Source organism: Molothrus aeneus, chromosome 11 (genome assembly GCF_037042795.1).
Source record: "Molothrus aeneus isolate 106 chromosome 11, BPBGC_Maene_1.0, whole genome shotgun sequence".
NCBI lineage: Eukaryota > Metazoa > Chordata > Aves > Passeriformes > Icteridae > Molothrus > Molothrus aeneus.
The window spans coordinates 13,113,561-13,141,103 of NC_089656.1; the positions used below are offsets into that span (position 1 = coordinate 13,113,561).

The 27,543-nt window shown below is 44.4% G+C and overlaps 1 protein-coding gene across 1 annotated transcript; it reads right to left on the reverse strand.

Annotated features, from left to right (window-relative positions):
* Window positions 1–753: 753 nt before the first annotated feature.
* On the reverse strand, window positions 754–26,769 carry AMFR (autocrine motility factor receptor). Its single transcript, XM_066557502.1, has 14 exons — window positions 26,515–26,769; window positions 24,973–25,065; window positions 23,166–23,330; window positions 21,239–21,391; window positions 18,032–18,072; window positions 16,211–16,343; window positions 15,583–15,716; window positions 14,044–14,154; window positions 11,003–11,193; window positions 9,256–9,359; window positions 7,242–7,376; window positions 6,508–6,591; window positions 3,702–3,886; window positions 754–2,267 (listed from the first exon to the last, which is right to left on the reverse strand). The coding sequence occupies exons 1-14, from the start codon at window positions 26,734–26,736 to the stop codon at window positions 2,123–2,125; spliced, it is 1,896 nt and encodes a 631-aa protein (XP_066413599.1). The 5' UTR covers window positions 26,737–26,769; the 3' UTR covers window positions 754–2,122.
* Between the last annotated feature and the right edge of the window lie 774 nt (window positions 26,770–27,543).

Sequence of the window (27,543 nt, forward strand, 5' to 3'; positions counted from 1 at the left end):
AGAAAGTTGAGGTTTTCTCCCTGCTGCTCCGGGAGATTCAGGGTTTGTTTGGATTTTTGGGGGGGTTGGGTTTTTTTCCCAGTTTGGGTTTTTCCTGCACTCTCCTTCATCCCAGGTCCCCAGCTCCTGTGCCTGCCAGCACTGGTCACCATGACCACGGGTGGGACTCTTGGAGAGCCACCAGCCCCTGGGCACAGCGCTGGCACTGCCTGGCACGGGGCTGGCTCTGGGCACACCTGGCATCCCCTCCTGTACCACGGGAACGCTTCCAAACTCCATGGGAACACCTGGGATCGAGCCATAGGCAAGGTGACCCTGGCATCCAGGACCTCCTGTGCCACCCCGCGTGTCCCCTGCCCAGCCCCGGGGAGGGAGAGCAGCAGCAGCAGCAGCAGCAGCAGCTCCTGACCAACACGGCTTTTCCAAGGCTCCTGCTGTTTACAGCCACCAGAAGCGTATGCTGGCACTGGGAAAGTCGATCAGGCCTCTCCTCAGATGACCTCCCTTCCCAGGGAGGCAGAGCCAGCCAAGAGGCCAGCACTGGTCCTGTGCTCCTGTGCACAAACCAGCCTTTCACGGCTCAAGTGTGTCACTCTGCAGCGCTGCCGCAGGCAAAGGTGCCATCCAGCGGCTGGCCAGGGTCCACTCCTCAGGGAGCTGCCGGGAAACGTCAGGAGCGCAACAGAAGCCTGGAAAGAACAGCCCAAGTCTCTGAAACACCATAAAAAAACATGAGAAATCACACTACAGAAATTTACAATTTCCAACACTGATCAAGGTTTTATTTTTGTTTCGTTGGGTTTTTTTTTTAACAGTAAAAACAAAACAGCTGTGTTCAAAGCAAAACCAAAGATCTCAAAAAAATTTTTTGAGGTTTACTAATAGCATTGCAAGGTAAGGCTTCCCAAAGAGTTTTATTGAAATAAATTATTTTCACCTAAACATCGATGCAATTCCTCTCATTAAGTTCACCTTCACCTAAAAACCAATAGTAAAAAAATTACCAACAATTCTAGATAATACTGAGCTCCTTCTAAAGGACGGTGAAACTAGAACTCACTCTTCAGAAGTTTAAAAATTAAGTCACTGCCATGTAAAATTCAACTAGGTAAGCTAGCGGCGGCGGCGCCAAGGGGATCTCAAAAGTTCTTAAGAAAATCCAGGTTAGCAGGTTGGGCTGCAGCCAGCAAAGGTCCAGCTGCCCCCGTTCCTCCAGTCTTTCTGAATAAACTCAGGGTGAGGTTGTGGGGTAAAAAATGAAATAAAAAGCAAGATAATAGAGCGATCTCTGCACCGTCCCATCCGTGTGGTGCTGGAGTCCAGGACAGGCAGGTTTTGACTCCCTCGGCTCATGGCAACACCGTAACCTCGCCTTAGGTCCCTCTTCTTCACTCCATCCCCCTCTGTCCCTCGCTTGTTCCTGGACATAAAGGCAAAGTGCAGCCCTGGGGATGAACAGAGCCAAACCTCTGCCAGTGCAGAAGAGCCCAGCAACAATGAACTATTTTATGGGGGAATCAGCGCTTTGCTGCACAATTCATGAATTCAGGTTTTTCTGTGCTGTGTAGCCAGACAACTTCATCCAGTGTAAGAACCTCCCAGCGAGGCTCCCCCAGCCCTTCAAGCTGCCCTACGTAACACCTTGGCTGCTGAAGGAACAGGGACTGAGGAGCCTGCTGGTCTAACACAGGGCTTGCTGCAAGCCTCTAAGCTTCCTTCCCTCGGAGTAACTGGCCCTGGTCTCGAGCAGAACGTGCCCGTGCACTCCGTGACCTGCACCCACAGCTACCTCAGAACACACTTCCCCAGCCTCTGCTGTGCCGTCAGCCCCATAGCTCATGCCAGCTGCAGAAGTCATGCCCGTGGTTTAGAAATTGCCTTTTGTTGTGTAGAGGATCAACATCACATAGAAAATATTACAAAAAATGTTAATTTGTCAGCTGTCCAAACATTATTAGACCACATGCTTTATACAGCAGAGAGGCAGCCAGCTCACTCGGCAGCACAGCCAGCTGAACTCTGAAGAGACACTTTCTTGCTGGTATAGAAAGCGCAGGGTTTTTTGTATGTAATTTATTTATTCAACGTTGCTCACGAGGAGGAGGAGGAGGGGCAGCGAGCGCTAAGAGTTTTGCTGCATCTGAAGTCTCCGTTCGGCGGCGGCAGCGAGGGTCCTGCGGCGCAGGGTGGCGGCGTCGGCCGCCGCTCCCTCGGGCAAAGGCTTCTCTGTGCTCAGCTCCTCATCGGAGGTTTTGTTCAAGTAACGCCTGAGGGAGAAAAGAAAAGATGAGTGAGCAGAACCCACCTCGTTCTGGCTCTGAAAAAAGCACTGCTGCAGTCGGGAGGGCTGGAAGGCAAACCAGGAAGAAAATGCCTCAATAAAAGTGCACACAGGTTATGTGCTCCTAAAAAAGCCCACGTCACCTACAGCAGGCTCTGCAGAGTTGGCAGAAGCTCTTAGGTTTTGTGCAAGATCTTTGTGCCTGTGGGAAGGAGCCAGTTCTAAAGGTCAGGGCTGTCCTCAGCTCAGAGCCATTCACAGCAGGTGAGTTACTGACTCCCTCTGTTCCTGTTACTCCACTCCTCAGCCTCTGGCACTGCCTACCACAACAAGGCACTCCCTGATGGCAGCAGGTCAGCCAGTGACAGAAGGGGCACTAGGGGCTGCACACTGTAAGGCCAGAGGGCAAGGAAGTTGCTGCCACAGTTAACATCCCAGTGAATTTTTACACTTTGATGGCAAAAAACCAGTAGTTTGAAATTCAACAGCTCTTCAAACCAGTAAACCATAAAGTCAAAAATACTCTGTCTTCCTAAAAGACTTTTCAAACATCAAGGAAAACTTAAGTCTAAGAGCAAGTCTGTTTATAGGCTTATAAATGGTGTCACACCCCCAGGTATTTATAAGGCATTTCAGTGTGGAAAAGAGCAGCAGTAGCCTGACAACACCAAAGGACCCAGAACTCAGTGGGGTTGTTGTAGACCCTCTCAGGAGTGTCCCTGCAATACAAAGGAAGGGAAAACACTTGATAAAAACACTGCAGTTTTTTCTACATCACTAAAGTGCTTTTCCTTTTCTGCTTAATCAGCAACTTGATGCTAATAAAGTCTACCAACGTAACTGGAATACCAGCAAAAAAGCTGAATTCTACCTGTAACAGCTATTACTGGTTGGGCTAAAAGGAACAGTTCAAGTTGGTCCCTCTCTATTCAGCAGTGCTGGCTGGCTGGTGCTGAGCTCCTTTGGGGAGATCTAGTAAGGGTCACCTGTCAGATCTGCACTGCTCTGGGCTCTAGCTGGAAAAAGTGGTGCCTGACAGGAATTTCAGCTGTAAGAGCACAGGCAGTGAGGGCTGACACCTGTGCCAGGAGCCAAACTAAAGACTGCTAAAGGACTCAGCCCAAGTAACCAGTTCTCAGTACATTCTTAGACTAAAGCCCACTGAAGCTGGAAAAATCAGCCTTTGGGTTCAAAGAGCTTTGGATGAACTGCACAGGAAGCTGTGTGCATGTTGGGACACGTGATGCTATTTCTGAGTTGGGTTTAGCAGTACAGCATCCTGAGCCTGCTGGGGCAGATGTATTAATTCTCCTTACTGCTTTTCACATCAACCCAGGCCTCAGTGGTCCAAATCCATTTGAAATCCATTCTGTGGGACTGCACCTGAGTGGCCAGAGTGGAGTTTTAGGAAGGAACATACTTTCGAGCTTGTTGCAACAAGTCCTCCTTCCGCTGAACCAGCATTCGCTGCCTCTCATCGGCTGACTTGGAAAAGCGACTTCCCCTGGCCTCAAAATCTTCTGCTTCATTAGGTTCTGCTTCCATCTCGTTGAATTCCACCATTTCTTCCAGTCTAGAGTTCAGTTCAAGAGGCACTCTCTCAGTCTAAGAGAAAAGGAAATAAAGCATACATCTTTGCAAAATTTGGGCTTCTTGGCATCGAAACAAGAAGCTACAAAGAATTGTCGTTTTCTGAGGCACTGGAAGAAACCAGAGTCTCACCTGCTATACCCAATTCCTTCGGGTTCCTTTGAAAAACCCAGCCAAGAAACAGAACAAAGCTATTTCAAACCATGCTCAAAGATCCTGTATCCTATAACACTGTATCTTTTATGCCATGTTTGAAAGTAATGTCAAAGACAAACATTAATTACTCATAATTAATGCTCTCTGAAAATGGGGCATTTGAAAGTCAGATTCTGCAGCTGACTTGACAAATGATGCAACAGTAAAGAGTTGAAAAAGCAGAAATCCACATACTAAGGAAAGAATAACAAATGTATTTGCAAAGATAATTTGTGCTCAAGAAGGGAATTTATGAGGCTTCGGTTCACTGGGTTCTGCAGCACCCAAATCATCCTGGTTTAGACTGCTGGAGCAAGGCTGGCAACTGTCCCAAGCACAGTGTGCCAGGAGAGGAGCTGGTAGCCCCCACATGGCACCTCTCCCCCCTGACAGCCAGCTGATAACACTAACCCAGAAAGTGAGCTGCTGGAGGAGGGTGTGGGTGCACAGCAGAGGGGAAACAGCACATCCTGATCACACCCTGCCACACACCATCAGATCAGCCCCCAATGCAGAGATGCAGAGCCACGGCCAGAGCCAGGAGTGGTGGCATCAAGAATCACCTCAGGGAAGCACTGAAGGCTGTAGCCATCATTTGGTATCCCAGAGGACAACTCAAGCCAGTGGGATGCTCCACAGCAGCTCCTACTGCCTGGTTTGGGGCCTTTGGCAGAGCGATGGCCGATTCCCTGAGACTGCTGCTCCAGCCCCAACAGCCCGGCCACGGCCATGGCAGCATCACAGTACAACACACAGGCTCAGGCAGCTGAGGTGCAAAACAGGTTGAGTCATGCCAAAGCCCTAGAGACAGGCCAGTAAGGCCATCTCCCCGACACAACGCCTTCAGAGAGCAAACACTGAGACAAATGTCACTTCCCATTAGGTAGGTGAGCCAAGCAGGAGTCCCAGAGCCCAAGTCAGCACAGTACAGACACTGCAACCTCAAACACAAGTTTAGGTGTTCAGCCTCTCTTAGCAAAACCACCAGTGCTGCAATTTACCAAAGTGCACACAAATGCACTGGGATGACACAGGGGCAACCACTGAACTGCCTCAAAGCACTGCCACCTTCCTGAGGAGGGAGGGAGGGAGGGAGGGAGGGAGGGAGGGAGGGAGGGAGGGAGGGAGGGAGGGAGGGAGGGAGGGAGGGAGGGAGGGAGGGAGGGAGGGAGGGAGGGAGGGAGGGAGGGAGGGAGGGAGGGAGGGAGGGAGGGAGGGAGGGAGGGAGGGAGGGAGGGAGGGAGGGAGGGAGGGCCCCATGGAATGATCCAATGGATTGTGCTGGGGACCAAGATGACCTTGGCAGACCCAGTAGAACAGGTACAGAGCAACTCAATTGCTGCTCCCAATTCCCACAGAGGTGGGCAGGGAAAAGGGAAGCTCTTTTGGGGGAAGTAGTGAAGATGTTCAGACAAGATCACTCCTTTGTCCACCTGGGCCATTTGTATCAGAAGATGCAAGCTGGCTCACCTAAGGTTTGGGGTTTTTTCGTAAGGTTACAAAGATTCAAAACCCAAAAATGCTTGATCCAGACCAAGATTTTCATTCCTGCAGTTCTGTAGCTGCTTCCTCAGGCTCTTACCAAAGATCTGTACCATCATTACCACCTCTTCCTCAGCCTCAACTGCAGAATCAGACCAAATCAAAGGATCTTTTGTCTTGCAACCTGCTAACAAGGGAACTGCTACAGTTGCATTCCAGGTATTAACAGGTTGGCTCTTCAGGCCACTAAAGGCTGCAGAGAAAGTCACACCCCTCACAAATTTACTCAGCAAGTAGAAAGGGAGATTTATAAAACACAACCCCTCAGGATGTCACTATTACAGTCAGGGAAAACAAAAGTGAAATGAGATCTTACTTTACTCACAGGGCAATTTTCTTTCCCTGCCACACTTTAGCTAGCACATGCTGCTTAGTAAAGGCCTTAGCAAAGAACAGCAAAACCCATTATTGTGCTTTGCATACAGAAGGGCTGTTATCTCTTGGTCCAGTTCATATCTCACTCCATTCCCACCAAAGCTCCCCGTGTCCTAAAGTGCTTCCTCCAGAACACAAAAGAATTCTTATACTCAAAAAGTAAATACTCCTCCTTTTAATGGAAGTGTTTGGAGATGTGTAGAATGGGAATGAGAAGAAAAAGGGGAAGAGCAAAGCTACCTGCTCTTCATATTCCACAGACAGGCATGGGCTGACCAGACATGAAAAGAGACATGATGATGTCTGTTCTTTGTACCATTTGAGAGCACTTTCCCTCAAGGAAGAAAAAGAAAAGCACACAGATAATCCTTTATAGGGCCACTATATTCATATCTGATTTATCTGCCTGACTGTGAAATGCAAGGAAGGGCTGCCACCAACCTGACCTGATTACAGAACCAAAGGCACCTACCAGTCCATGCAGCTTCTAATTGTGCTTTCTGCCCATTTTTATGCCAATTTACCTGTGTGACAGTTCCAGTATCCTCCTGATCAGTACTGTGCCTTTCCACAGGGTTGTTCACTGCAGGTCTAATGCTATCTGCACGCTGAAATGCAAACATTATGGGTTTAATACAGTGTGGGAAAGAGCAAAAAAACCTGAGCTCCTTAAACACATTCAAACTCTGCCCTCTGCAATGTCAGGCGTGGTGTTCAATTTAGAAACAGATAAGTTAGCAATAAACAGAATGCTCTTTGTTGAGAGAGAATTGTCTCTGCTTCCCCACACACAGACTCCAGATAACAGTACTATCTGATGTGCACAGAACCAGAATTCAATATTCTTATTAACAGAAACACTGTCCCCAGACTGCTTTACTGAAATCTGCTGGCACTAATTAAGAACAAGGCATCATTTTGCCAACTTTCTTCGCAAAAAATCTTCCTAAGTGGTACAATTCAATTATCTGTCAGCAGAGAAATCAACTGGAAATGTTCTAAAAGCTCTGCACAAGAGAGACTGGGAAGAGCTGCTTTAACTGAGCAAATATTTGTCTCTTGTCTAGCTAGGATATTTTCAATATATTTTGGTACATGACTGAATACACAGCATTTACAGAGATTTAAACAAAGGGAAAAACAAAATCCCACTGATTCACCAGTGCTTCAACTCATTTCATTCCCCTCACTCATTATTAGGAGGCTCAGTGCTGTGATAAGAAAGAAAGTAATTTTAGGTGCACAGTTTATGACTCACCTGTGTGGGGAAAGGCACCTGGATGCGCCCTTCCAGGATGTTGTCAGTGGTGATCTCCACAGAACGAGTTAGCTGCAGATCCTGCAGAACTAAATGATAAGGAACCTGAGGGAACATCTCCTGAATCTGATGGGCCTGGAGAAAGCAATACAGTCAGTATCAGCAGTAAATAGAAGTCAGTTGATAAGTATGTCAACAGAAGGAGATTAAAAATATTACCAGCTCAAAGATGCTGCTTATGATATGCAAACCCACAGAAAGAAAAGAGAAAGGAAACCCATGCTGAATGTGACTTACAGGGCAATATGCTGCCTCCACTGAAGTCAACACCCTGCAGCTCCTAGGGAGATACCACATGGCCCTGAACAGTGCCTGTAGATCCACAAAGGTTTCAAAAGCTTCCCAGCCCTCTTCTTATGACAGCCTTTTTAATAAAGGTCTATACAAAACTCATGGGTGACTGAAAGTTAGATCAACACTGGGAAGAAAAAAAACTATTTTGATTTTTGCCATATTGGTTCCAAAATGGTACCCATAAGGACAAGTGGAGTAAGTTTTAATAACCCACTCCCTCCAGCCACCCTCCCTACAAACCAGTTGAATAGGGTCTGAAAACTCAATTGAATTAAACTGTGTTGTCAGGGAACTGTTATGACTGAATTTCAAGTTAGTTAAATATTATCCAAATTAAATAAGTAAAGGTAAGAGGGAAGACAAATAATATGCTTCCAGAGTCCAACAACTAGATTTCATTTAATATTTAAATGTCCATTTGCAGTAATGCCCAAAGTCATGGGGGGGCAAAGGGGAATGAGAATGGCAATAAGAAAAGAAAGGTGGAAGGGGTTTTGAGAACAAAGCAAAAACTATGCACCAACTGACAGTGAGTTCCAACACAAGCAACTACTGCAAACATAACCCCCCACTGTATTAACCTATGACCAAACCAACTGATTTAGCATTTCAGCCTCTGGCTTTCCCCTCAAAATACTTCCCTAGGGTTTTTATTCACTAACACAAAGGAGAATGTCGTTTATTTTCTATTTAAAATGTATAACACTTTAATAATCTGCTAACCTTTAACCAGCTTTCCATTAAAGTAGAGATTTTAATATAAGTTGCTACTCTACTTTTGATAATACACAATCCTAGCAAAATCATTACTCATCCTTAACAAAAGCCTATTTGTGTCACTGTGTCCAGTAAAAGAAAAATTAAACTGACCTCAGATTGAGAGTCCCTGCATATTTAACTAATAAATCATCTGCCAGCATCTTTTTGATCCCTCCCTGCCTCAAACACCCTAAAAATAGTGGCCTTGCCCTGCTGATGTTTAAACAGAAGTATAGGCTATGGGTGGGAAAGACCTAATATTCAGAAAATTCCATCACTTTCATGAGACACCTCACTGAACATTTATTACCATGGTATAGAACACAGTATCTTGATCAACTCAAAGGAAATAGCACTTCTCAAAAAAATGAAGTGTTTCATGAGGCCACATCCTTTTCTTTTTGTACTACATTAGACTTTTTATGGATGAATTCAACAAATATGGAATTTTATCCTCTATGCTTCTATCATCATCATGAAACCAGCAAAAGCTGAGGGTGCTAGAGAGCCCATCTCACACTGATAAGACACTGAAATTGCTATCTTGAAGCTTTGTGCTATTAAAGACTAAAACACCAAATCAAAACCTATAGAATGGTTTGATCAGTTACTACTTGACCAACGGCTAAATTCTGTGGTTACAGACTCACACCCTTTGGTGCTGTAAGTTGTCACAGAAGTACTGAAAAAGAGCTGAAGAAGTTGCACTAAGCAAGCTGAGAAAAAGTCTGAACCCAAATATAGCCCTAATTTGACTGAAGTAAAGCTTCTCTCACTCAGCAAAACAGCTTTCATCTAGTGTCTAACCACTGTTTTGACTTCCTTCCCCTTTATGTTCTCCATTTCCATGTAACCCTTTCCCCTACACAACACAAACAGGAAGGCTGAGGTGCAGTCTCACCATAACATTGAGCTGGGAGTTGCTGGCTTGTGCAATTCCAAGGATGTTGGTTGTGTGCATCACTTCCACAGAAAAACTGGGCAGCCAGCTGGCAATTCGGGAGCCTGGGAGTAAGAAATCACCAAGAAAGTCAAGAAAGAGGATGAGAATCTCAGCAGGCCAAGTACTTCTACATGTATTTAACATAAATCTTTATATTCCACAAGGTATGTTCAGGGAGTTCTGCAGTGCAATCTATCCCTAAGGTCTCCCAGACATGGAGATGGCTGGAGTGAATCAGTTCCTGCTCATACTCTCTTCAAAAACACTGTCATAGTGCTGTAACAATCTGGGGGCTGCAAAAGGATCAAGGAAGTAATACATCCTTGTTTTCTTTTTTAATGTTCCTATTCAAGTGAAAATTAAAATAATCCAGAGTCAAATCCAGCTCTGGAATATATGAATAAATCCAGCAATTTTACAAAAACAGGACAGCTTCTAAGAAATCTGAATCCAGGCCCAAAATGGGTCATCACTGAGAAATACTACTTCAAAGGGACACAGAGTAACTGAACAAAGGGACTGCTGCAATTGTGTGCTTCAGCTCAACAGAGTAGGGCACATGGGTGGCTCCCTCCTCCTTCTGTGCTGCCAATTAAATAAACTCAGGCTTTGCTCTATGCCACTTCTTCTTCTATCTCCATGGTAATACTGCAGGTCTCCAAGACACTGGAGAGCACTGGGGAGGACAAACATCAAAAATACTGTGTTATTCTAAATATAAATGTCCTTTGGAGACCTAAAGCACCCCACAAGTGGAAGCCATGCAGAAGCTATCAGCCAGTTTCCATGTACCTAGAAATTGTCTGACCCTTCTCTGCCCACGATTCTCCAATCTCCAAAGATTTCAAAACAAGCACAGATGAGGAACAGGTCACTGTGTAAGTTTGCAGTGAGCATTTCAACTGCCTCATGGGAGTTCCACAAGGGCAGAGCCCAAAGTTCAATATCTGCAGTACTGAAATCATCTGAGAAACACCAAGAGTGCCATCAAAATCTGGGAGACTGTCGAAAACAGCACTCACCAATACCAAAATTCTAAGAAAAATCTGGAAGACAAACAACATAAATTGCCTTTTTCAAAACAAGTTGTCTCCATACACAGAACTTCTTGTGGCCTGGAATCACATCTGCTTTGAGAGTACTTACAACACACTACTAAAAACCCCCAAATATTTTAAACTGTTGTGGCTACATGATTCCTTCTGAGACTAATCTTCTGCACCAAACCAAGCATTGCAAGTGTCTTGTAAACTGAGTGGCAAATGGACTTTTGACAACTACACATTAGCTAGGTGATAGAGGAAAGACTGACTTTTAGACTGCACCACAGAGGGCTTTTTTCCTCCTCTTTGACTGTTGTTGATTAACGATCACATGGTAGCAAAAAAAGACACAGGAATTTCCCATTCTGCTTGTCAACATGGCACACAATGAATAAATGGCAGTAACTGAAGCTGCTGACCACAACAAATCCAGAAAAGGGGAGCACTTGTACAAAATCTTTCAAGAAGTCTCCACAGCTCTGGGAAACCTCAGAGCTCTTGCAAAAGAGCCACTGGAAACACAGTGGTGTTGGACAAACACAGGCAGAGCATGGTTTGAGTTCCAGCTGAAGCATAGAGAGAGCTCCCTTCTAGAGAAGGCTGCTCCTGCTCCCCTGGTTCATGTGGGCACCAGCAGCAGGTGTCAGATGTGCTCAGCTCACCATCAAAGTGGAAGAAGTGATTGTGCTGGTTCAGGCGGGGTCTGCCTTCTGCTGCTGCCACAGGCACCAGGTTCTCATCCAGATTCTCCCTCTGGTGATCCTCCCTCACGTGGTGGCTGTCAGTGATATTCAGAGACATTCTGCAGGTGGGGCAAGATGTGTCTTGTTCCAGCCAGGACCTCAGGCACGAGCTGACAGGAAAACAGTAACACTGGGGTGAGCTTGCAGTGTTTTTCCAAAACACCACTGTCACCAGTACATCAGGCAGCTGCAGCATATTCTGTACACAACATCAACACATGGACTGCTCAGAGATACCCTTAATGAGCTTAATTCATCACATGGCCCTCCTGATGACTCTGGCATAGGTTTCCTATTACTTTCAGCTGAAAATACTCAAGTGTCTGCTTTTTTATAAATATGCATGCAGATTTATCACAAGCTTAAAACATTCTCCAAGCTTGCTGTCCTTCTAGCTCAGAACAAGCAAGTTTTGCCTGGAAGGGAAAAGAAATCAGCTCTTTTCTCTCACCATTCCCAAAAGAAAAAGGCAAAAACCAACTGGACACATAGTTAATGTATCCTGACACATTTTCATAGCAGTTCTGCCTGTGATGAGGCAATAGCACCTCCAGTGTTTTCAAATAGCTTTTCAAAATACCAATACCCAAACCACAAAAGTCAGTCCCACTCCAGCAACCTTCTACACACATATTTACTAATACTAACAATTCTGTGCCATTACAATCCTTCCTTAATTCTGAAATTTTCTGTCCTGCAGAAAGTGAGAAGTGTTTCAAATGCAGGCTGAAACACTCAAAGCAGTGCATGTTTTTTGATTCATGCTGATATACCCAGCTGCAGTATTTGTTCAAGTTAAACCTAGTTTTCAGTGTGGAAGAACTGAATTTCACAGGGCTGAACACTTCTCAATATTGTAACACATACTTCACATTTTGCAGGATGGTTTTTTTCCAAAAGTTCTCAAAACACTTTAGAAACGTAAAGACATACAAAAAGATCAAATAAACCTGTTCCCAAAATTGTGTATTTGTAAACAAAATGAAGGCACAGATCACAGGTTTGGGTTGAGAAAGCAAGGGAAAAGCTCTAACTGCAGGACTATAGTGAAGTCAAGGATACAAGCATTCTGTTCAATTCCTGAAACTTTGCCAAAATGCTTTCCATCATCTTGCAATGGAGGGATACACAGTGATGGGTTTCCCAAAAACAACCAAAGCATCACACCAAAAAACTGCCACCTTCCACCACCTTGGTCAGCAGCACAACCAGCATCCTGGCACTGGCAGTGCTGTCCAACATCACCTCCCTGACCACTGGAAACCCACCCTGCCCTCAACAACTCACACCTTGCAAAGGTCACTGGGGAAACACCCAGAGTTTCCCAAGCTGCCACCAGGCTGCTGCTCCTCCACAGCTCAAGAGCCAAGATGCTGGAATGGACACAACCCTGTGTGAGCTGCATCAGCACCAGAGCCCAAAAGCCAGCTGTGGTCACACCCTGGTCACCCACAGCACCTTGGGAGGAGGGCAAACAGCAGGTCAAGGCTGGCCACCTTTCAGAGCAACAACTCTTGAACTTGCCTGCTTCCTAGAAGGTAAAGGAGAGTTTCAACATGCCTAAAAGAGTCACACAACTACTCCCAATTAATTTCCTTAATATTTGGGCACAAGGCTGAGCTCAGCCACACAAATCTTCCCTGCCACCTTCTCTTCCACTCCAAATAACTCATGTGGAAAAAAAACCCCACGTAATTGAGAATGGACACAGTGTTCAGCCTGTTGACAAAATCACCAGGCTTTTATGAGGAGAGAAACCACTCTCAGGTTGTAAATAGAGTTATTAGCTACATCTGATTTTATATGCAAGCCGTCCAGTGTAACATGTTCCCTCCCTAAAAGCACCAAGGAGTGTAACTCGATTCAGAACTGTAATTGCTTCAGAAGAAAAATACAAAAGGATCCTTTTAAATATAGAGAAAATGTCATTCTGAAGAGAAGACCCTGGGCTTCTCAAGTGCTCAGCAGGTGATTAAATATTCACATGATTCAGTAGCACTGGAAAAGGAGTTTCTGCTATGGAGGCACATTATCTCATTAGAGACTTCTTGGAACACAGATAAATATTTATGGCAAGGTTTGTCATAAATGACAACAAATTAGCACACAGATTACAACCTCTGGTTTGACAGTTACCAGAAAAGCAAAAAGCTATTTACAGAAAGTAACATCACAGGGACAATTTAACTGACCTGCATATTCATCACATGGCCCTCCAGAAACGCCTGTTTCTCATTTCATATTTAAGCACAGGCATGGAAGTGCAAGCACTGCTACAAAAGATCGAAGGAAAGTCACATCCAGCTCAGCACACTATGTCCATAAGCATATGCTACTATTCACTACTGAATGAGTGTAAGAAGGAGTGTATAGAGAGGTTCTTTGGCCAAAAGTCTCCCAGTTCTAACTACCAGCTCCTTAGGGACCGTATCTGCTGATTTGGTTAACCTCTTTTACAGCCCTGATGGACTCATTGCCCCTTGAAACCACAGATTCAGACCTGGCCTCCACAGCTCTCCTGGGGGATTCACCACCATGTGAGGATGCACTATATAAAAATACTCCCTGATTTCTCCTTAAAGGTGATACCTGGAAAGTATTTAAGGATTCAGCTCTAATTTTTCTTCTTCGCCTGAAAATGAACACAACCTGCACACAACAAATCTACTGACCTGTGTTTGAGAAAGTCAACACTGGTTACCCACTAACTGACAAGGTTAGTTAGCTGACACACTTAGTTTGGGGGAAAACAAGTGCACCAGGTGGAACAACCCAAACATGAAAATGGCTGGAGTGAAAAAGACCTGTACTTTGTTGTCAGAAGCAGACCAAGAAAACCCAGGCAGCAAGCACCCATCAGCTCTGCTGTTAGTTACTTGTCATCCCACTGTGAATTTCAGCCATGCCCATTTCTCCCTTCCCTTCTCAGCTGGGTGCACCTCTCCAGCCTGCACACCTACTTGTGGAAGAGGTGGCCACAAGGGAGTTTCCGTGCAGACTGCATGGAGTCCCAGCAAATGGCACAGTCATCATTGTTCACTGCCAGCTCCTCTGGTGTTGCAACTGCAAACCTGCAAAGAAGAAACAGGAAAAGACAAAAGGAATGACTACACAAGCTCAGCATAGCCTCCTCTCTAGAGAATCCAGCAGTGAGAAAACCGTACCCCCCATGTTAACTTTTCATTAAGAGACCTATGCCAACAGATTTGTTATTTTTGATTTGTTATTTTTCAGGCTGCACTGCAAAGGAATACACACATACACATGCCTATGATGCCTTTTGCAGGCACTCTTTTGCACATCTCCTCATACATCCTAAGTGCATAAAGCTTTGACTTAGTACCTTCCAAGAGCCAATTATATGATCATTTTGTTGAGATCCTTAAATTATAATCTGTATAGATTTGGTTTATGTCATTTTTCTAAATGAATTTTAATAGCTTCACCCATTAAGCTGTCTGCTTGGGATCATAAGCATTTATGGTGACTAATTTTGGCCTCAAATTTTGCCATTCCCATTTGTCTTGACTTTTCTCCCTGTTTTTTTAAGCTACAGTGCCATGTAAGCAGTTACTATACAGTATCCAAACACAAACAATATAGAAATGAGTGGTGTAACAACATTTCACAGCACTACTGGTGTGGAATATATCTGAAGAACAAGCAAGTTATTCAGATAAGAAGTCTGTTACACATGCAACTCAAACACCTTTGTGAACAGCTCAAAGGGGTTCAGTGGCTGCATCCTACTGGAAAGAAACAATGCATTGTGGATGAACTTTATTATGCAGCTCTTAATGTAATATCACAGCCATTAAACAACTTCTCAAAAAAAAAGCCTCAGGAATTTCTAGACAAGCCAGCATTCTCCACCTGGACTACAGCAGCAGGATTTAGCAGGCATCCCAACTTCTCCATATGACCTCACTAAAAGGGAATGGACTAAAGTACTGCCAAAGTGCTCCTAGCTCCACTTTAGGTAAAGTCTTAAAGTTGGCTTCAGGTTTAGTAAATACACTGGTAAAGCTAGGCAGGGTTTAATTAATATTTTGATTTCAGTCAGTAAGTGAATGGCATGGCCTAATGAAATTAAGAGCATTGATTTCTATCACAGCCAAAGCCAGTATTTGACAGCTAAAACAGGCAGAGCTCTTCAAAGCTTCTGTCACCCAACAAAGGTAGTATGCAAAAAAATACAGAAGAAATACTGGTCAGAGGAGTTCATTCTTTTGCCACTTTATACATTACCAGTAATGCTGCCATTATACAAGTCAATCCTACCTATCTGTTAAACCCAGAAAGAGTCTCCCCACTAACAAATAAAATGGGTAAAAACACACTCCAAGTGTAGAGACTTAAGGTCAGGTTTGGAACATTGCATCTGTCCAGCTTACACCATGCCACTGTGTATCAAAGGAACATAAAAGAATCCCAAGTTCTTTCTCGGGATCCTCTCTACCAGATCTACATCAAGACTGCAGAGCAAGTGAGGGGCTGACCTGGCCTCCATGTTTCCCACCACACGCAGGTAGTTCTTGTGCCGCCGAATTCGCCGCTGCACCTCGTGGAACAGGTAGCGCAGCTGCATGAAAATCACCAGGCTGGCCATGGATAACCAGATATTGCCAAACAGCTTGGGAAAACCACAGAGCAGTCATTACAAACAAGCACCATGAGAAACAAGAAGCTGCATCAGGTCTTAAGAGACAAAGAAATCAAGAAACCAGCCCTGAAGAATTTCTCTTTTGTTGGGTCCATTCAGACCAACCACCCATGTTCAAAGGTACTACCACTCATTACCTCTTCACAAAGAAATTTGGTAGCACAGCATTTATAATGAGAATAAGCTGAATTCAGTCCTGTCCAGCTTAGCATCTCCTGCTGCCAATGAAATAATTCAGTCTGGTATTACTCAATAAAAAAAGCTAATTAAACACCTACTAAACAGATAATTACACACAGTAGTTAATACTCCTTAACAAAGTTATTTGTGATGACTTCAACTACACAGGAGGAAGTAACTTCTCTGTAATATCTGGTTTCCAAAATAAGCAAAAATGTGTATACCCAATACCCTTTATTTTAAGGCCAGTCTATTTGTTCAGCATTATGTCCAGTATTTCATACCAGCATATGAATATGATGCATCAAATCCAGGGAAAGCAGGGTTAGCTCCATGACAAAATCAGTGTAGTAGACGTAAGTGCCCTTGCCCTCCCACGTTCCTTCATGGTTGAGATCCCAGAGATGAACTACATATCTGCAAGAGTGAGGAAATTAAAATTATTCCTTTTTGTTGTTGTTAAATAGCATCTCTATAATTCAAACTATTTTGTCCATTTTTCAAAAACTTCTAGATATGGATTCTTCACCTTTCCAAGGCCCTGTACCCACAGACTGTGCTCACTCAAGGGGGACTTCTTGTAATGTTACTGGTTTCAAACAGCAACATTTTAAAAAAGCAAAAACAGTTGATGCTTAGCCCACACTGGCACTACAGACACTGCCAGCTGATAGAAAAGATTTTAGCAGCATTTGCTAAAAAACTGCTTCAGGTAATGGAAGTCAACCTTAGGACTATAGCAACTACAGAAGCACATTTTTCAGCACGTGAGGTGTTTCTTGGGTGAGTCACCAGAGCTCAGTGTCAGACCTGAAATGCTGACAGTGACCTGCACAAAGAGGCTCCTGCATTACACACCATGTCCCACATATGCACACAGAGGTGTGGTACAGGTACACATGCATGGGACTTTTTCAAAGCAAACCTTCAAGAGACCAGGGCCTTAAAACAAACCCTGTAGAATGACATTAAGGAGCATCTATCAAACCTCATCCAGCAGCACCCATCCACTTTAATGCATGCCTCAAGCCATACCACCCACTAAGGCTATCCATGCATTTCAACCCCTATCTGTAAAAAGCACTCCTAAAATGCATTTCCATCTGTAAAAATCATTCTTAAAATGCTTCAACACATATTTAATCCTCTGTACTATCCAACATATCTGCCAACTGTTTACTAGCTGGCTTTAAAAGAAATGTTCCTGTCCTGTAAGTACTTAAACACCAGTACAACCTTTTATTCAAATAAAGGCTTCAGGATAAGACACACACATCACTCACATAAAACAAACAAAAAAGTCAATTGCAGAAGTTGTGCTTAAAAAACAGCACAGGCTAAAGCTAACCACCTTTTTCATCTCATAGAATCCTGCAACAGTTTGGGTCTGAAGGGATCTTGAAGATCATCTCTTTCCAAACCCTTTGGCTGCCTCATGCAATCAGGCCATGACCACTTCCAGGATGGGGCATCCACATCTTCTCTGGGCAACCACTCACTGTGCCAGTGACTCACCAATCCCACAGGGAAGATTCTTTTTCCTAGTATCTAATCTAACCTTGTCCTCTGTCACATTTGAAGTCATTCCCTCATGCCATGCCCTTGTCCAAAGTCCCTCTCCAGCTCTCTTGGTGCCCCTTTAGGTACTGGATGGGGCTCTAAGGTTTCACCAGAGCTTTTCTTCTCCAGGATGAGCAACCCCAGCTCTCTCAGCCTGTCTCCATGGCAGGTGCTCCATTCCTCTGAAAATCTCTAAGGACTCTTCTAGACCCATTCCAGGAGGTCCACATCCTTGTCATGTTGGGAGCCCGAGGTGGACGCAGCACTCCAGGGGGAGTCCCAGCAGAACAGAGCAGAGGGGCAGAATCCCCTCCCTGACTGCTGCCCACACTGTGGGGATGCAGACCAGGATGTGGTTGACATTACTGGGCCGTGTCAAGCTTCTCATCTACCAGCACCCCCAGGTCTCTCCTTAGGGCTGCTCTCAATCTCCAAACATGCATTTGCAATTCAATGAGGTAATTACCTACACCTCTTACATAAACATGCTATATGCACTACCATCCTGAACACACAGCCTGTAAAACAGAACTTACAGAACTTACCGTAAAATCACATGAGCAGTTCTGACTGTCACCAGCAGAGACTGCAAAAGAGGAAGAAAAACCCAAACATATTAACAACATTCTGGCAGGGACAGTGGTGCAGATGCAGGAGCTCAAGGGCTAAAACACAAAATTCATTTATTGCACCTTAACAACTCCCGTGAACCAATGGTCACTATGGGTGACTGTGTGCACAACATACCTGAGACAACCTTGAAGCTTATAAATAAATATGAAATAAATTGTTCCAAAGACACCATGCTTTTAAAGCAGCCACTAGTGTTGCTCTTGTTAAGTGACATTTTTTCCCAACTACAAAGGAGGTATTGCCTTTTTCAATTATTATCACTCAGCAAGTGTTGAGACCACAATCCCACCAACTACCTCTCTTTATCCCACTTCTTAAAAAAATAACTGGAAGAACTGAATAATAACAGAAATTTGAGGAAGATAATTTCAAATCTTCCCCCCCGCTTTGCTGAGATGTAAATGCTGCTAAAATAACTTCTCTCTTTAATCATACTTATGTTTCTAGGCTAAGTACACAGAAAAAAACCTGAGTCTATCAGAAGGTGTAAGATCAGAAGTGTAAAGACAAGTCACCAAAAAGGTAAACTACATTTCCCTGGGCTCTCATCATCTAAGAGAAGATGGCCCCATCACCTCTCTGTAATCCATCAAGCCCACAGTGCTCCATCTCTTATTCTATCCTCACAGTGAAAAACACCAGACATGCTTCCCCCAGAGACTGCCCACACCACCCTGTAGGTAGCAGGGGCCAAGTGACACCGAGATGCAGGGGATTTACAATGAGCAACTGAAACCACTTCTGTGAAACTGGTCTGGTGGCATGCCTTCTGCATAAGTACTGTGAACAGGACAGAAGAACTATCAAAACCACTAACTTCCCAAAGTAGCAATAAGCCAGTTAGTTTGAATAATTTTTTCCGTCTGTAAAAAAGCATTCCTAAAGTGCTTCTATGCCTATTTAACCCTTTGCAATACCCAACATATCTGCCAACTGTTTACTAGCTGGCTTTAAAAAAACCATGCAAAGATATACAGACTGGACACTGCTTGCTATACTGTAATTCTTGAACACCATATATTAAGGCAAAAAAGATTAATGTTTACTCAAAAATACAGGCAAGTCCCTAGTCAGCACTCTCTGGGCATTTGCACATTTCACATCCACCCTCTGCAGCAAAAAAAAAATGCTGACAAGCAACAGAGAACAAGGGGAAGTTACCTAAAACACAAGAAAAACACCTATATTGCTTTATTGAAAACCCTGAGCTAAATCAATGTTTGCAGAAGAGAGATTAATAGCTTAATGTAACTTAATGTAATTCATTCACACTAATGGAATACACTTGGCAGGGTCCCTCTCGAGGAGCATCACACAAGCCACCACCAGAAAAATATTTCAGTCTAAAAGATTTATTGTTTTTTGCTAAGAGCTTGAAGTCTGCTATGAGGTGTCACTGCCAGTACTTGTACGGAAAGAAACCTAAATATTTTATTTCACTCACATAAGTTCTGGGTATTAAAATCAAGGAAATTACTCATGATTCCCCAGTCCATACAGGGAATATTTAAAATGTTCAAAAATGGCAAGATATTATACAATCTCCTATGAGAAAAGATTAAACAGACTAGAATTCTTTTGCTTAGAAGGAAAGGCAGGAAAGAACAGGCAAAAGGATGATAAAATTACAAATTCTATGAAAAAGATTAAACGTTATTCCCTGCCTATGGCAGGGGGGTTGGAACTAGATGATCTTTAAGATCCCTTCCAACTGAAATCATTCTGTGATTATCAAACACAAGATTCAGAACAACTCAAAGAGGACATCTTTCATCTACAGAAAGACAAGTGAATGTGGAATTTGTTGCCTTTGGATATTACAGAGGCTGACATACAAACAAGTTCAATGAATGATCATACAGCTTTCCAGAGTACCTCTGGGACTATCAAACACAATGGGTTTGTACAGCCCTCAGCTCAGGAATGTTCTCAAACACCAGTGGCTGCAGTCACAGCTAGGAGACCTTACTTCTGCATTCCCCACACTTCCACTGACTGAGCCATTCCTTCATTAATCAGCACACAGGAAAGCTCCACTGAAACGAACAACTGGGCCCCATCCTGCAACCCCAAACACCCACACTACCACACAGCACAGCTCTGAGGAGGCAACACAGGCACCACAGCACTCCCTGATTAACCTACCCTGAGCTGGTGCAATGCTGATAATCCTTCTGCCAAACCAAGATAAGAGACATGACACCAAAGAGACCCCACCTTTCAGAGACACTGCTAAATCTTCCAATACCCTTCCACTGTTTCATTACAAATCTGGTCTTGCACATTCTCATATTCATGGAAAAATAAAGAGACATATTGATAACTGAACTCTGGTGTGACAAGCATCATATTCTCCTATTATCAGCTGTTTTCCTTCCTGCTCCCTAGCTCCAAGTATGAATTCACGATAGAAGAAGAAAAATAAATTGTACATGTTATTTGTTATCTGAACTAACAATGTGCTAACACAACATACTTGGATTGGATTCCTCTCCTTTGTTAAAGATTATCACTTCCTCAGGCAGAGTGCAACAACCCACCACAACATCAAAAACATACTGGTGCTCACTCCACAAACATACTGGTGTTTAGTGCACAGTGTTCAGGAGTGCACAAAAATGCTTTGCTCATCTCAGCTGAGACACAACTCGTTACACAAACATAAGCAAAAGCCATGAGTATGCCTTAAGGAAAGGATGTCTCACTCCTTTTGGGTAGAAATGAAATAGAAAATACAACTTCAGAGAAAGAGGCTGAAGTGCACATTAACTTTCACACACACTCTCTCCATCTCTCAGGTGCTGTTTCATCAACCCTTCTTGCAAGGCTCATGAAGCACAATCATTACTTTTTTCATAAGCTGTCATTTGATTTCAGGATCACCTTACAGGTCTACCCTCTCATTCTCTTCCTCAGACTAAGATTTTTTTCAGGGTTAAAGGCTAAAGAGAGAAAGCATGCCAACCTGGCAACTTCTGGAAAACAGGGGAGGATTTGTTTGTGTCTTCAAAGTTTCTTTCTTATGGGAATTAAAAGCAAATCCATCCTATACTAGGATACCCCCAAGCGAGGGGTCAAAGGCAAAGCAGAACCCACAACACACGTGAAGGAATTCTCACCTCTGCTGCCATGAAAGCCAATGTGTGCATGCCATGGGTGTAGCCAACAACTCCACAGACAACTGCTAATCCACAGCAGGACAGGAGCATGGCTATGAGCAGGGCCAGCACTCTGACGTGGCTGCTCATGGGTGTGGTAGGAGAAAAGGAAAGCTGCAACACAAATACATATATATGTGACAGTTTAAATAAGTACTTCATCCACCCTGCCTTCCATTGTCACCTCACCAAACAAGACTTCATTCAGGAAAATCTTTTGCTTTCTAGCATAAAACCAATTTCACAATACAATGTCGTAATAAATTATGAAGAATAAAGCTAAACCCACACACTATCCCAAGGCCTCATTCATGTTACTGTCATTTACAGTCACATTTTAACAATCAGTTATTATTTTTTTATTTACAATTACCATGATTATTTGAGCTGTTTAAATCACCTGTGCAAGAAAACCAGAGACACAGTAGCTTCTGCACCAAATCCACAGCATCTGCTTAGGATTTATATGCATTTTACAAAGACACCTAACCTAACACACAGTCTTCAAGCAACGTTTTGCCAATTTTTCACCAAGCAGCTGATCTGAATTTGTCCAGCTTGGTCTTCCATCCCATAGTTCTTCCACTGTCATTTACTTCTGGAAGAAAGAGATGTCTACCCAAAAAACCATTTAAGCTGCAGCTAGAGACCGCTGAACAGACTCTGCTGAAAACCAGTTGTCTCATTCAATAGCATGCAAAGTGTGCTAAATCTCTAAACTACTTTAACAGAGGGCTACACCTGGTCTGTCTAAATCAAAGGCAACCCAAGTGGATGTTGGTCCATCATCTTTTTTCCAGGGCAGGATGAGAAAGAACAGGACAAGGAAAGAAGGAGTTGCCCAAAGCTTCACTCTGGTCTGATTTACAAAGTCGATTCCCATGTTTTGTTTTTAAATGGGTTCTTTTTTAATTCTTTGCATCTGGTTCAGGTCCACATGCCCCATCTTCACAAGGCAAATCATATAAGTATCATTTGTCCAAGCAAAAAACAACTATGCATGCTTTGAATGCAAAAATAATATAATAAGGATTTCTTCCCAAGTGAGCCATATTCTTTCACAGCTTTCTGAACAACACTAAAAATACCAGATGACTGCCTTGCTCACTGCTGTCTTAATTTTCCTAAGCCTAGCCAATGTAGTTTCAAGTTTAAGTGCTTAGCTACCCATGAATTAACAGGCCTTACTGGACATTATTAAAAAAACACCTGCAAAGCCCAGACCTACCAAAAAAAGATTCATGGATTCAATTCAGGTAAAACTTCTATGCCAGGAGAGAGGAGCCTGGGAAAATGCAGGCCCATTATAGTTTAAAGGCCAAGATTTACTGTTTAAATTACAGTTTCTTCTTTCTTGCTTAGCCTTCATTTTCTGCATTTTTACCTAATTTATTCCTCGTATTAACAGAAAGTGGGATGTAGCTTAGAGAGAAAATTGCACAGTATATTGTAAAGACACTGGCAGTCAAAATTCAGTATATCTAAGTGAGTGTGAAACCTGAGCACAGAATCTGCAGAAACAGGCTCCACAGGCCAACCCTAAAGGGCACCAATCTAAGGGATGCTCTGTTGTTAAGATGCCTTTACTAAGGAGAGCTATGAAGCCATCTCATCCAGTTATGTAACAGTAATTACAGGGCACATATAAGGAGCAATTTATTACAGAAAATAAGTATCTTCAGCTCCATTTGTCTCATGGGAAAACTGAAGGAGTAAGATTGACATTGTACTTTAAAGCAAGTATTTGAAGCTAATGGGACGTGCACGTGTTCAGTACCGCAGGGTGTGGAAAAGGTCTAAATGATCTGTTTGTACCTTATCTGAGCCAGTGCCTGAGCCAGAAACAGAATCTGCATGCCCCAAAAGACAGCCCTTAATCAAAACTTACATATTCAAAGCGATCCTTGCAGAGCTGAACCATCAGATGGAGAAACACAAGTCCAGAGAACCAGAGGCACCACATCACTACTTCTTCCACTGTCTGAACATTCAGCACACCAAAAATGAAGATAAACTTGTAGAAAATAAAATTCCAGAATTTATCCTTGAGATGCTGTAATGGAAGAGACTCAAGTAAGAAACATATTAAAAATACCAGCAGACCTTACTGTCTATCTAGTTTCTTGCACCATGGCAGCATAACTGTGCTACACAGCACACAATGCAGTTTCCTGCTATATTCCTAAAACAGTGCTCAGCACAAAGCAAGTCTGATTTCAGTCTGATTCTTCATGCCCAAGCAACTCAGCTACCAGGCTGCAAACACACAGTCCTCTCTGCTGGAAGAGCTAATAACAGTTAGTTATTCAAGATGCCCAAACTGCCTAGCACCTTGCTTCCAAAAATCTGCCCAAAAGTACAGATGATTAAGAAAAGATGATGAAGTCTATGCTTAAGAATCACAATGCCTAGAGTGGAGAGTGAAATAGATGAGCAATGAAAATAAAACCATTCCCACACACAAAAAGTAGGGAAGAAATAATATGATGTTCTCAAGCAGCAGACAGCAAGCCAGCTTGGAGGGGATTAAAAAATTTATGAAACAAAATGTTTTGTTAAAGTACACAATGAAATCACCAGGAGTTTAGTTAAGACAGGCCCTGAATTCCTTAATGATGCTGCTGTTTTGGGCTCGCCAGTATTAATAAGCAGCTTTCCTTTACATGACAAACTCCCTCTGTCCAAGCACAAGTGGATCCACACTGCTATTGCTTTTCACTTCAGTCTTTAAGGGGGCAGAGAACATCCTGGAAACCATCACCAGTTAAAATTCCACATCCTTATAGTCAACATGGACTGGAGAGAAAATCTGGCCCACTGCAGTTTGATAGTGTCTTGGTTTTAATACATTTAGAGCCTCTACAAGGTAAGAATTACAAACACAATAGGCTTTGAGAGCTCCACAGTTATTAATGAGGCTTTGTGTGCCTCAGTTCTGCATGTCAAAAATCATCATGGCATGATTCCTCCTAAAGAATGCTTTTTACAGACTTTTTTTAATATGTGAACACACTCCAAACCACTGCTCCTGCATTTACACAAGCAACTTATGCATTTGCCTTACTTTACAAAAAAAATATATAGAGATACTATTCAAGGTCCTGCTGCTGCCTTCATCTTCTGCAGGATCCTGTCTTTAAAAACTCTGGGCTTTCACAGCTCCTTTGCTGAATTTTTACAACCATTCTCACATAGACAAGAGCAGGACTAAACAGCCTCAGTTTTCTGTCCTGCTCACCTCCTTTCTCTGGGATTTTCTTGCCTACTCCCTCTTAAACCAGCAATGATAAACCATTCACTCAGTGTAGGAAAATGGAAAGCACTTCTCCAGCAGTCAAGGTAAAAAAGAAGAGGGAACTCAAAGCTGACAACTACAAAAAGCAATGGAGAAGTGCTGCCAGGTGCAGGCAGGATAGAGAAGAAACACGTTACAAGTGTTTTGAAGTGAGGTATGCTTGTAAGAAATCTAACAGAGTTCATTAAAGACACAGGATTTTCAAGTTGACTGCAGGCTTATAAAGTACAATAAGAAAAATTCCCTTCAAAATAAACCAGAAGCTTGTGGCTGTGGATATAATAGCTAACCAAATGGTAAGACATATATTGTAAAAATTTTTTCTTGTGCAGTTTCAGCAATTCCATACAGAAAATCACACCGTTTGCATATTTTACAGTTTCCTTGTCTGCTGTCTCACCTGCCTCTCACTGACACGAAGAGGACCAAACACCATATACTGGATTAGCTTAGCAACCAGCATCAGAAAACAGCAGGCAGTGTTCACTAGTACCTGGAAAGAAATAAAGCAGTCAGTGACAAATACTTTTGCCCTATTTAGAAGAAGGGAGAGAAGGGGAGCCTAACAAAACCTGCCATTGTTCACAGAACAGTATTAGTTGCCTTTTCTTTTGATGAAATTTAAGCCTGGCCTCTTTCAAGACACATGAAGTAGCTGATAAGTCTTAGCTTTTTTTTTTTTTTCTGGAAATACTAACACAGTTTGATACAGCAGTAAAGCCAACAAACTGCTCTACCTCTTCACAATAAATTATTTCATACAGATTAACAAATTTCACAAAAGAACATAAGGACAAAACTTAGAGATCACCAAGATGGTAATTTTGTTTAACATATGGCAGATAAGAAAAATCCAGTTTGAATCTGTTGTTACAGTAAGAGGATTCAGAGGTTGCCTCAAAACGTGCTGAACAGCACACACAGCTTCAGTAAAAACACTTCTTGAGGTTTCTTGGAAAACTTCTTAACAGCAAAGTAGCAAGAAGCAGAAGACATGAGCCTGGGAAAACTGACATCTCACATTTGGCAAAGGCACTTGTAATTAACTTTTGACCTTAGCAGGACACTAAAAAGGTAGATGATGAAGAAGCTTTGCCCTGTCATTTTCAATGGATGTAACTTCTCCAGTATTCTTAAGGCTGTGAGACCGTGTTTTAATAGGATGAATATGTCTGGTATATTAAAAAACAGCACCTCAGTCAAGCAAGTAAGTTGTGAAGCAGATGTCCAACTACTGCCACCTTTGAATGACAGACGGATGAAAAGTTCAACAACAACAGCTCAGCAAGGTATCCAATATCCCCTTGTTGAGCCTTTATTTCAACTACAAATCAGTGAGCCAAAATTCATAAACCATTATGAGGTTTGGGTTTTAAAAGGTACAGAAAATTATTTTCTTTTTTTTTTTTCCTTAAATGGTGATAGTGTTTCCTCTTACCTACAAGACTTTCAGTGCTATTTAAAAAAAAAATAAAATAAATAAAGGCAGCAAGGCTTGGGCTCGAATACCGGACAGCCCCTTACAGAGATTTTTGGCAGAGCAGGTCGGGCAGTGCTTGGCGAAGCTTAAGCCCAGCAAGCGCCTGGGTCCGCGACAAACGCTCCCAACAGCCTCTCCCAAAGCCCCGGGCAGGACGAGCGGGGGGCGCTCGGGAAGAGAAGCACGAGCCGCGGGCTGAACTCCGGGCGCTCGGCTCTAACGCTGCCCCACCGCCCCGGCCAGGCACGAAGGGAAGCGGCGGCGGAGGCGGCCCAGGGAGGGCAGGGGAAACCCAGCCGAGCCCCCTCTTCGTTCCGCGAGCAGTTTTCAAACAACAATAACGAAACACTCCCCGGAGCCGCCCACCGCCCCCCGGCCGCGGGGAGGTGCCGGCAGAGGCCGATCCCGCTGCCAGCCCCGCAGGCCGCGGGCCCGCAGGCCCCGCCGCCGCCCCGGGCTCACCCAGACGCAGAGGCTGTCCGAGAGCAGGTAGTAGGCGACGTCCAGGGCCCGCGGGCCGGCGCAGCGCTGAGGCTCGGCCGGCTCGGTGCCCGCCGCCCCGCAGGGCGCTTGGCTGAGAGCGCGGTAGGCGCTGAGGCCGGCGCCCAGCAGCGCCAGGGCGCTGAGCGCCGTGTAGGTGCGGAGGCTGGGCCAGGGGAAGCGCTCCAGGAACAGCAGCGGCATCGCGGAGCCCTCGCCACCGCCCGGCCCCGGCTCGGCGCGCTCCCCCGGCTTAACGCCCGCCCCGCCGCCCCTCCCCGGGGCCGGGCGAGCCGCCCCCGCTGGAGAAAGGAAAGAGACCGGGCCCGAACCCCCCGCCCCGGCTCCGGGCGCCGCGTCCGCCCGTCACCCCGCGCGCTGAGTCACGGCCGGGGCGGCGCTTCCACCGGCCCGGCCCTGCCCCGCACCCCCCCGCGCCCGGGACAGCGGCCGCACCGCCGGAGCCGCGCGTGGGCAATTAGAGGGGCCTCCGGGAGCCCCCCAAGCTACAGGCAAGGTGGCAGAGGAGAGCGCCTAGAGACTGCAGGAGCAGCGCCCTTCCACAGGCAGCCTGGAACAAGAATTAGTCTCAAACTACTGTGGAGTTAGGTGAGAGGTGCTCTTAAGTGCCAGGGCTCAAAAGCTGCACTCTGCTCCTTGTTCTTGCAGCACTTGACTTCCAGTATTCCATCTGCCCTTCCTTACTTCCACAGGCAAAAAGAGTTCTGTTTTCCACTGCCCTGCTAGCTTTATTTCCCCTTGCTGGCAGCTAAGAAACCGTACATTCTACTCACCATCTGTGTGGGCCTTCCATCCATAGGACAAAAGTGAACAGCCCTTGCACTACCTTTCCCAGCATTTTGCAGTACATTTGCCATACTGCACAGCTTCAATTTGACCAAAGCACCAAGCTGTCAGGATTGTTCTGTACATTGCTTCCCAGTGCAGATGGCAGCAGAGCCAAACACTTTGGCAAGATTCAGTTCTCTTGGCAGCTGGCACTCTCCAACC

What these genes read in the sequence shown, in the direction of transcription:
- AMFR (XM_066557502.1), bottom strand. Translation starts at nt 26,736, where the DNA reads ATGCCGCTGCTGTTCCTGGAGCGCTTCCCCTGGCCCAGCCTCCGCACC. An exon ending in ATACTGGAACTGTCACACAG is followed by an intron (nt 3,887 to 6,507) that starts GTAAATTGGCAT and finishes CTTTTCTCTTAG; the next exon opens with ACTGAGAGAGTGCCTCTTGA. An exon ending in TTGTTGCAACAAGCTCGAAA is followed by an intron (nt 2,268 to 3,701) that starts GTATGTTCCTTC and finishes TTTCTCCCTCAG; the next exon opens with GCGTTACTTGAACAAAACCT.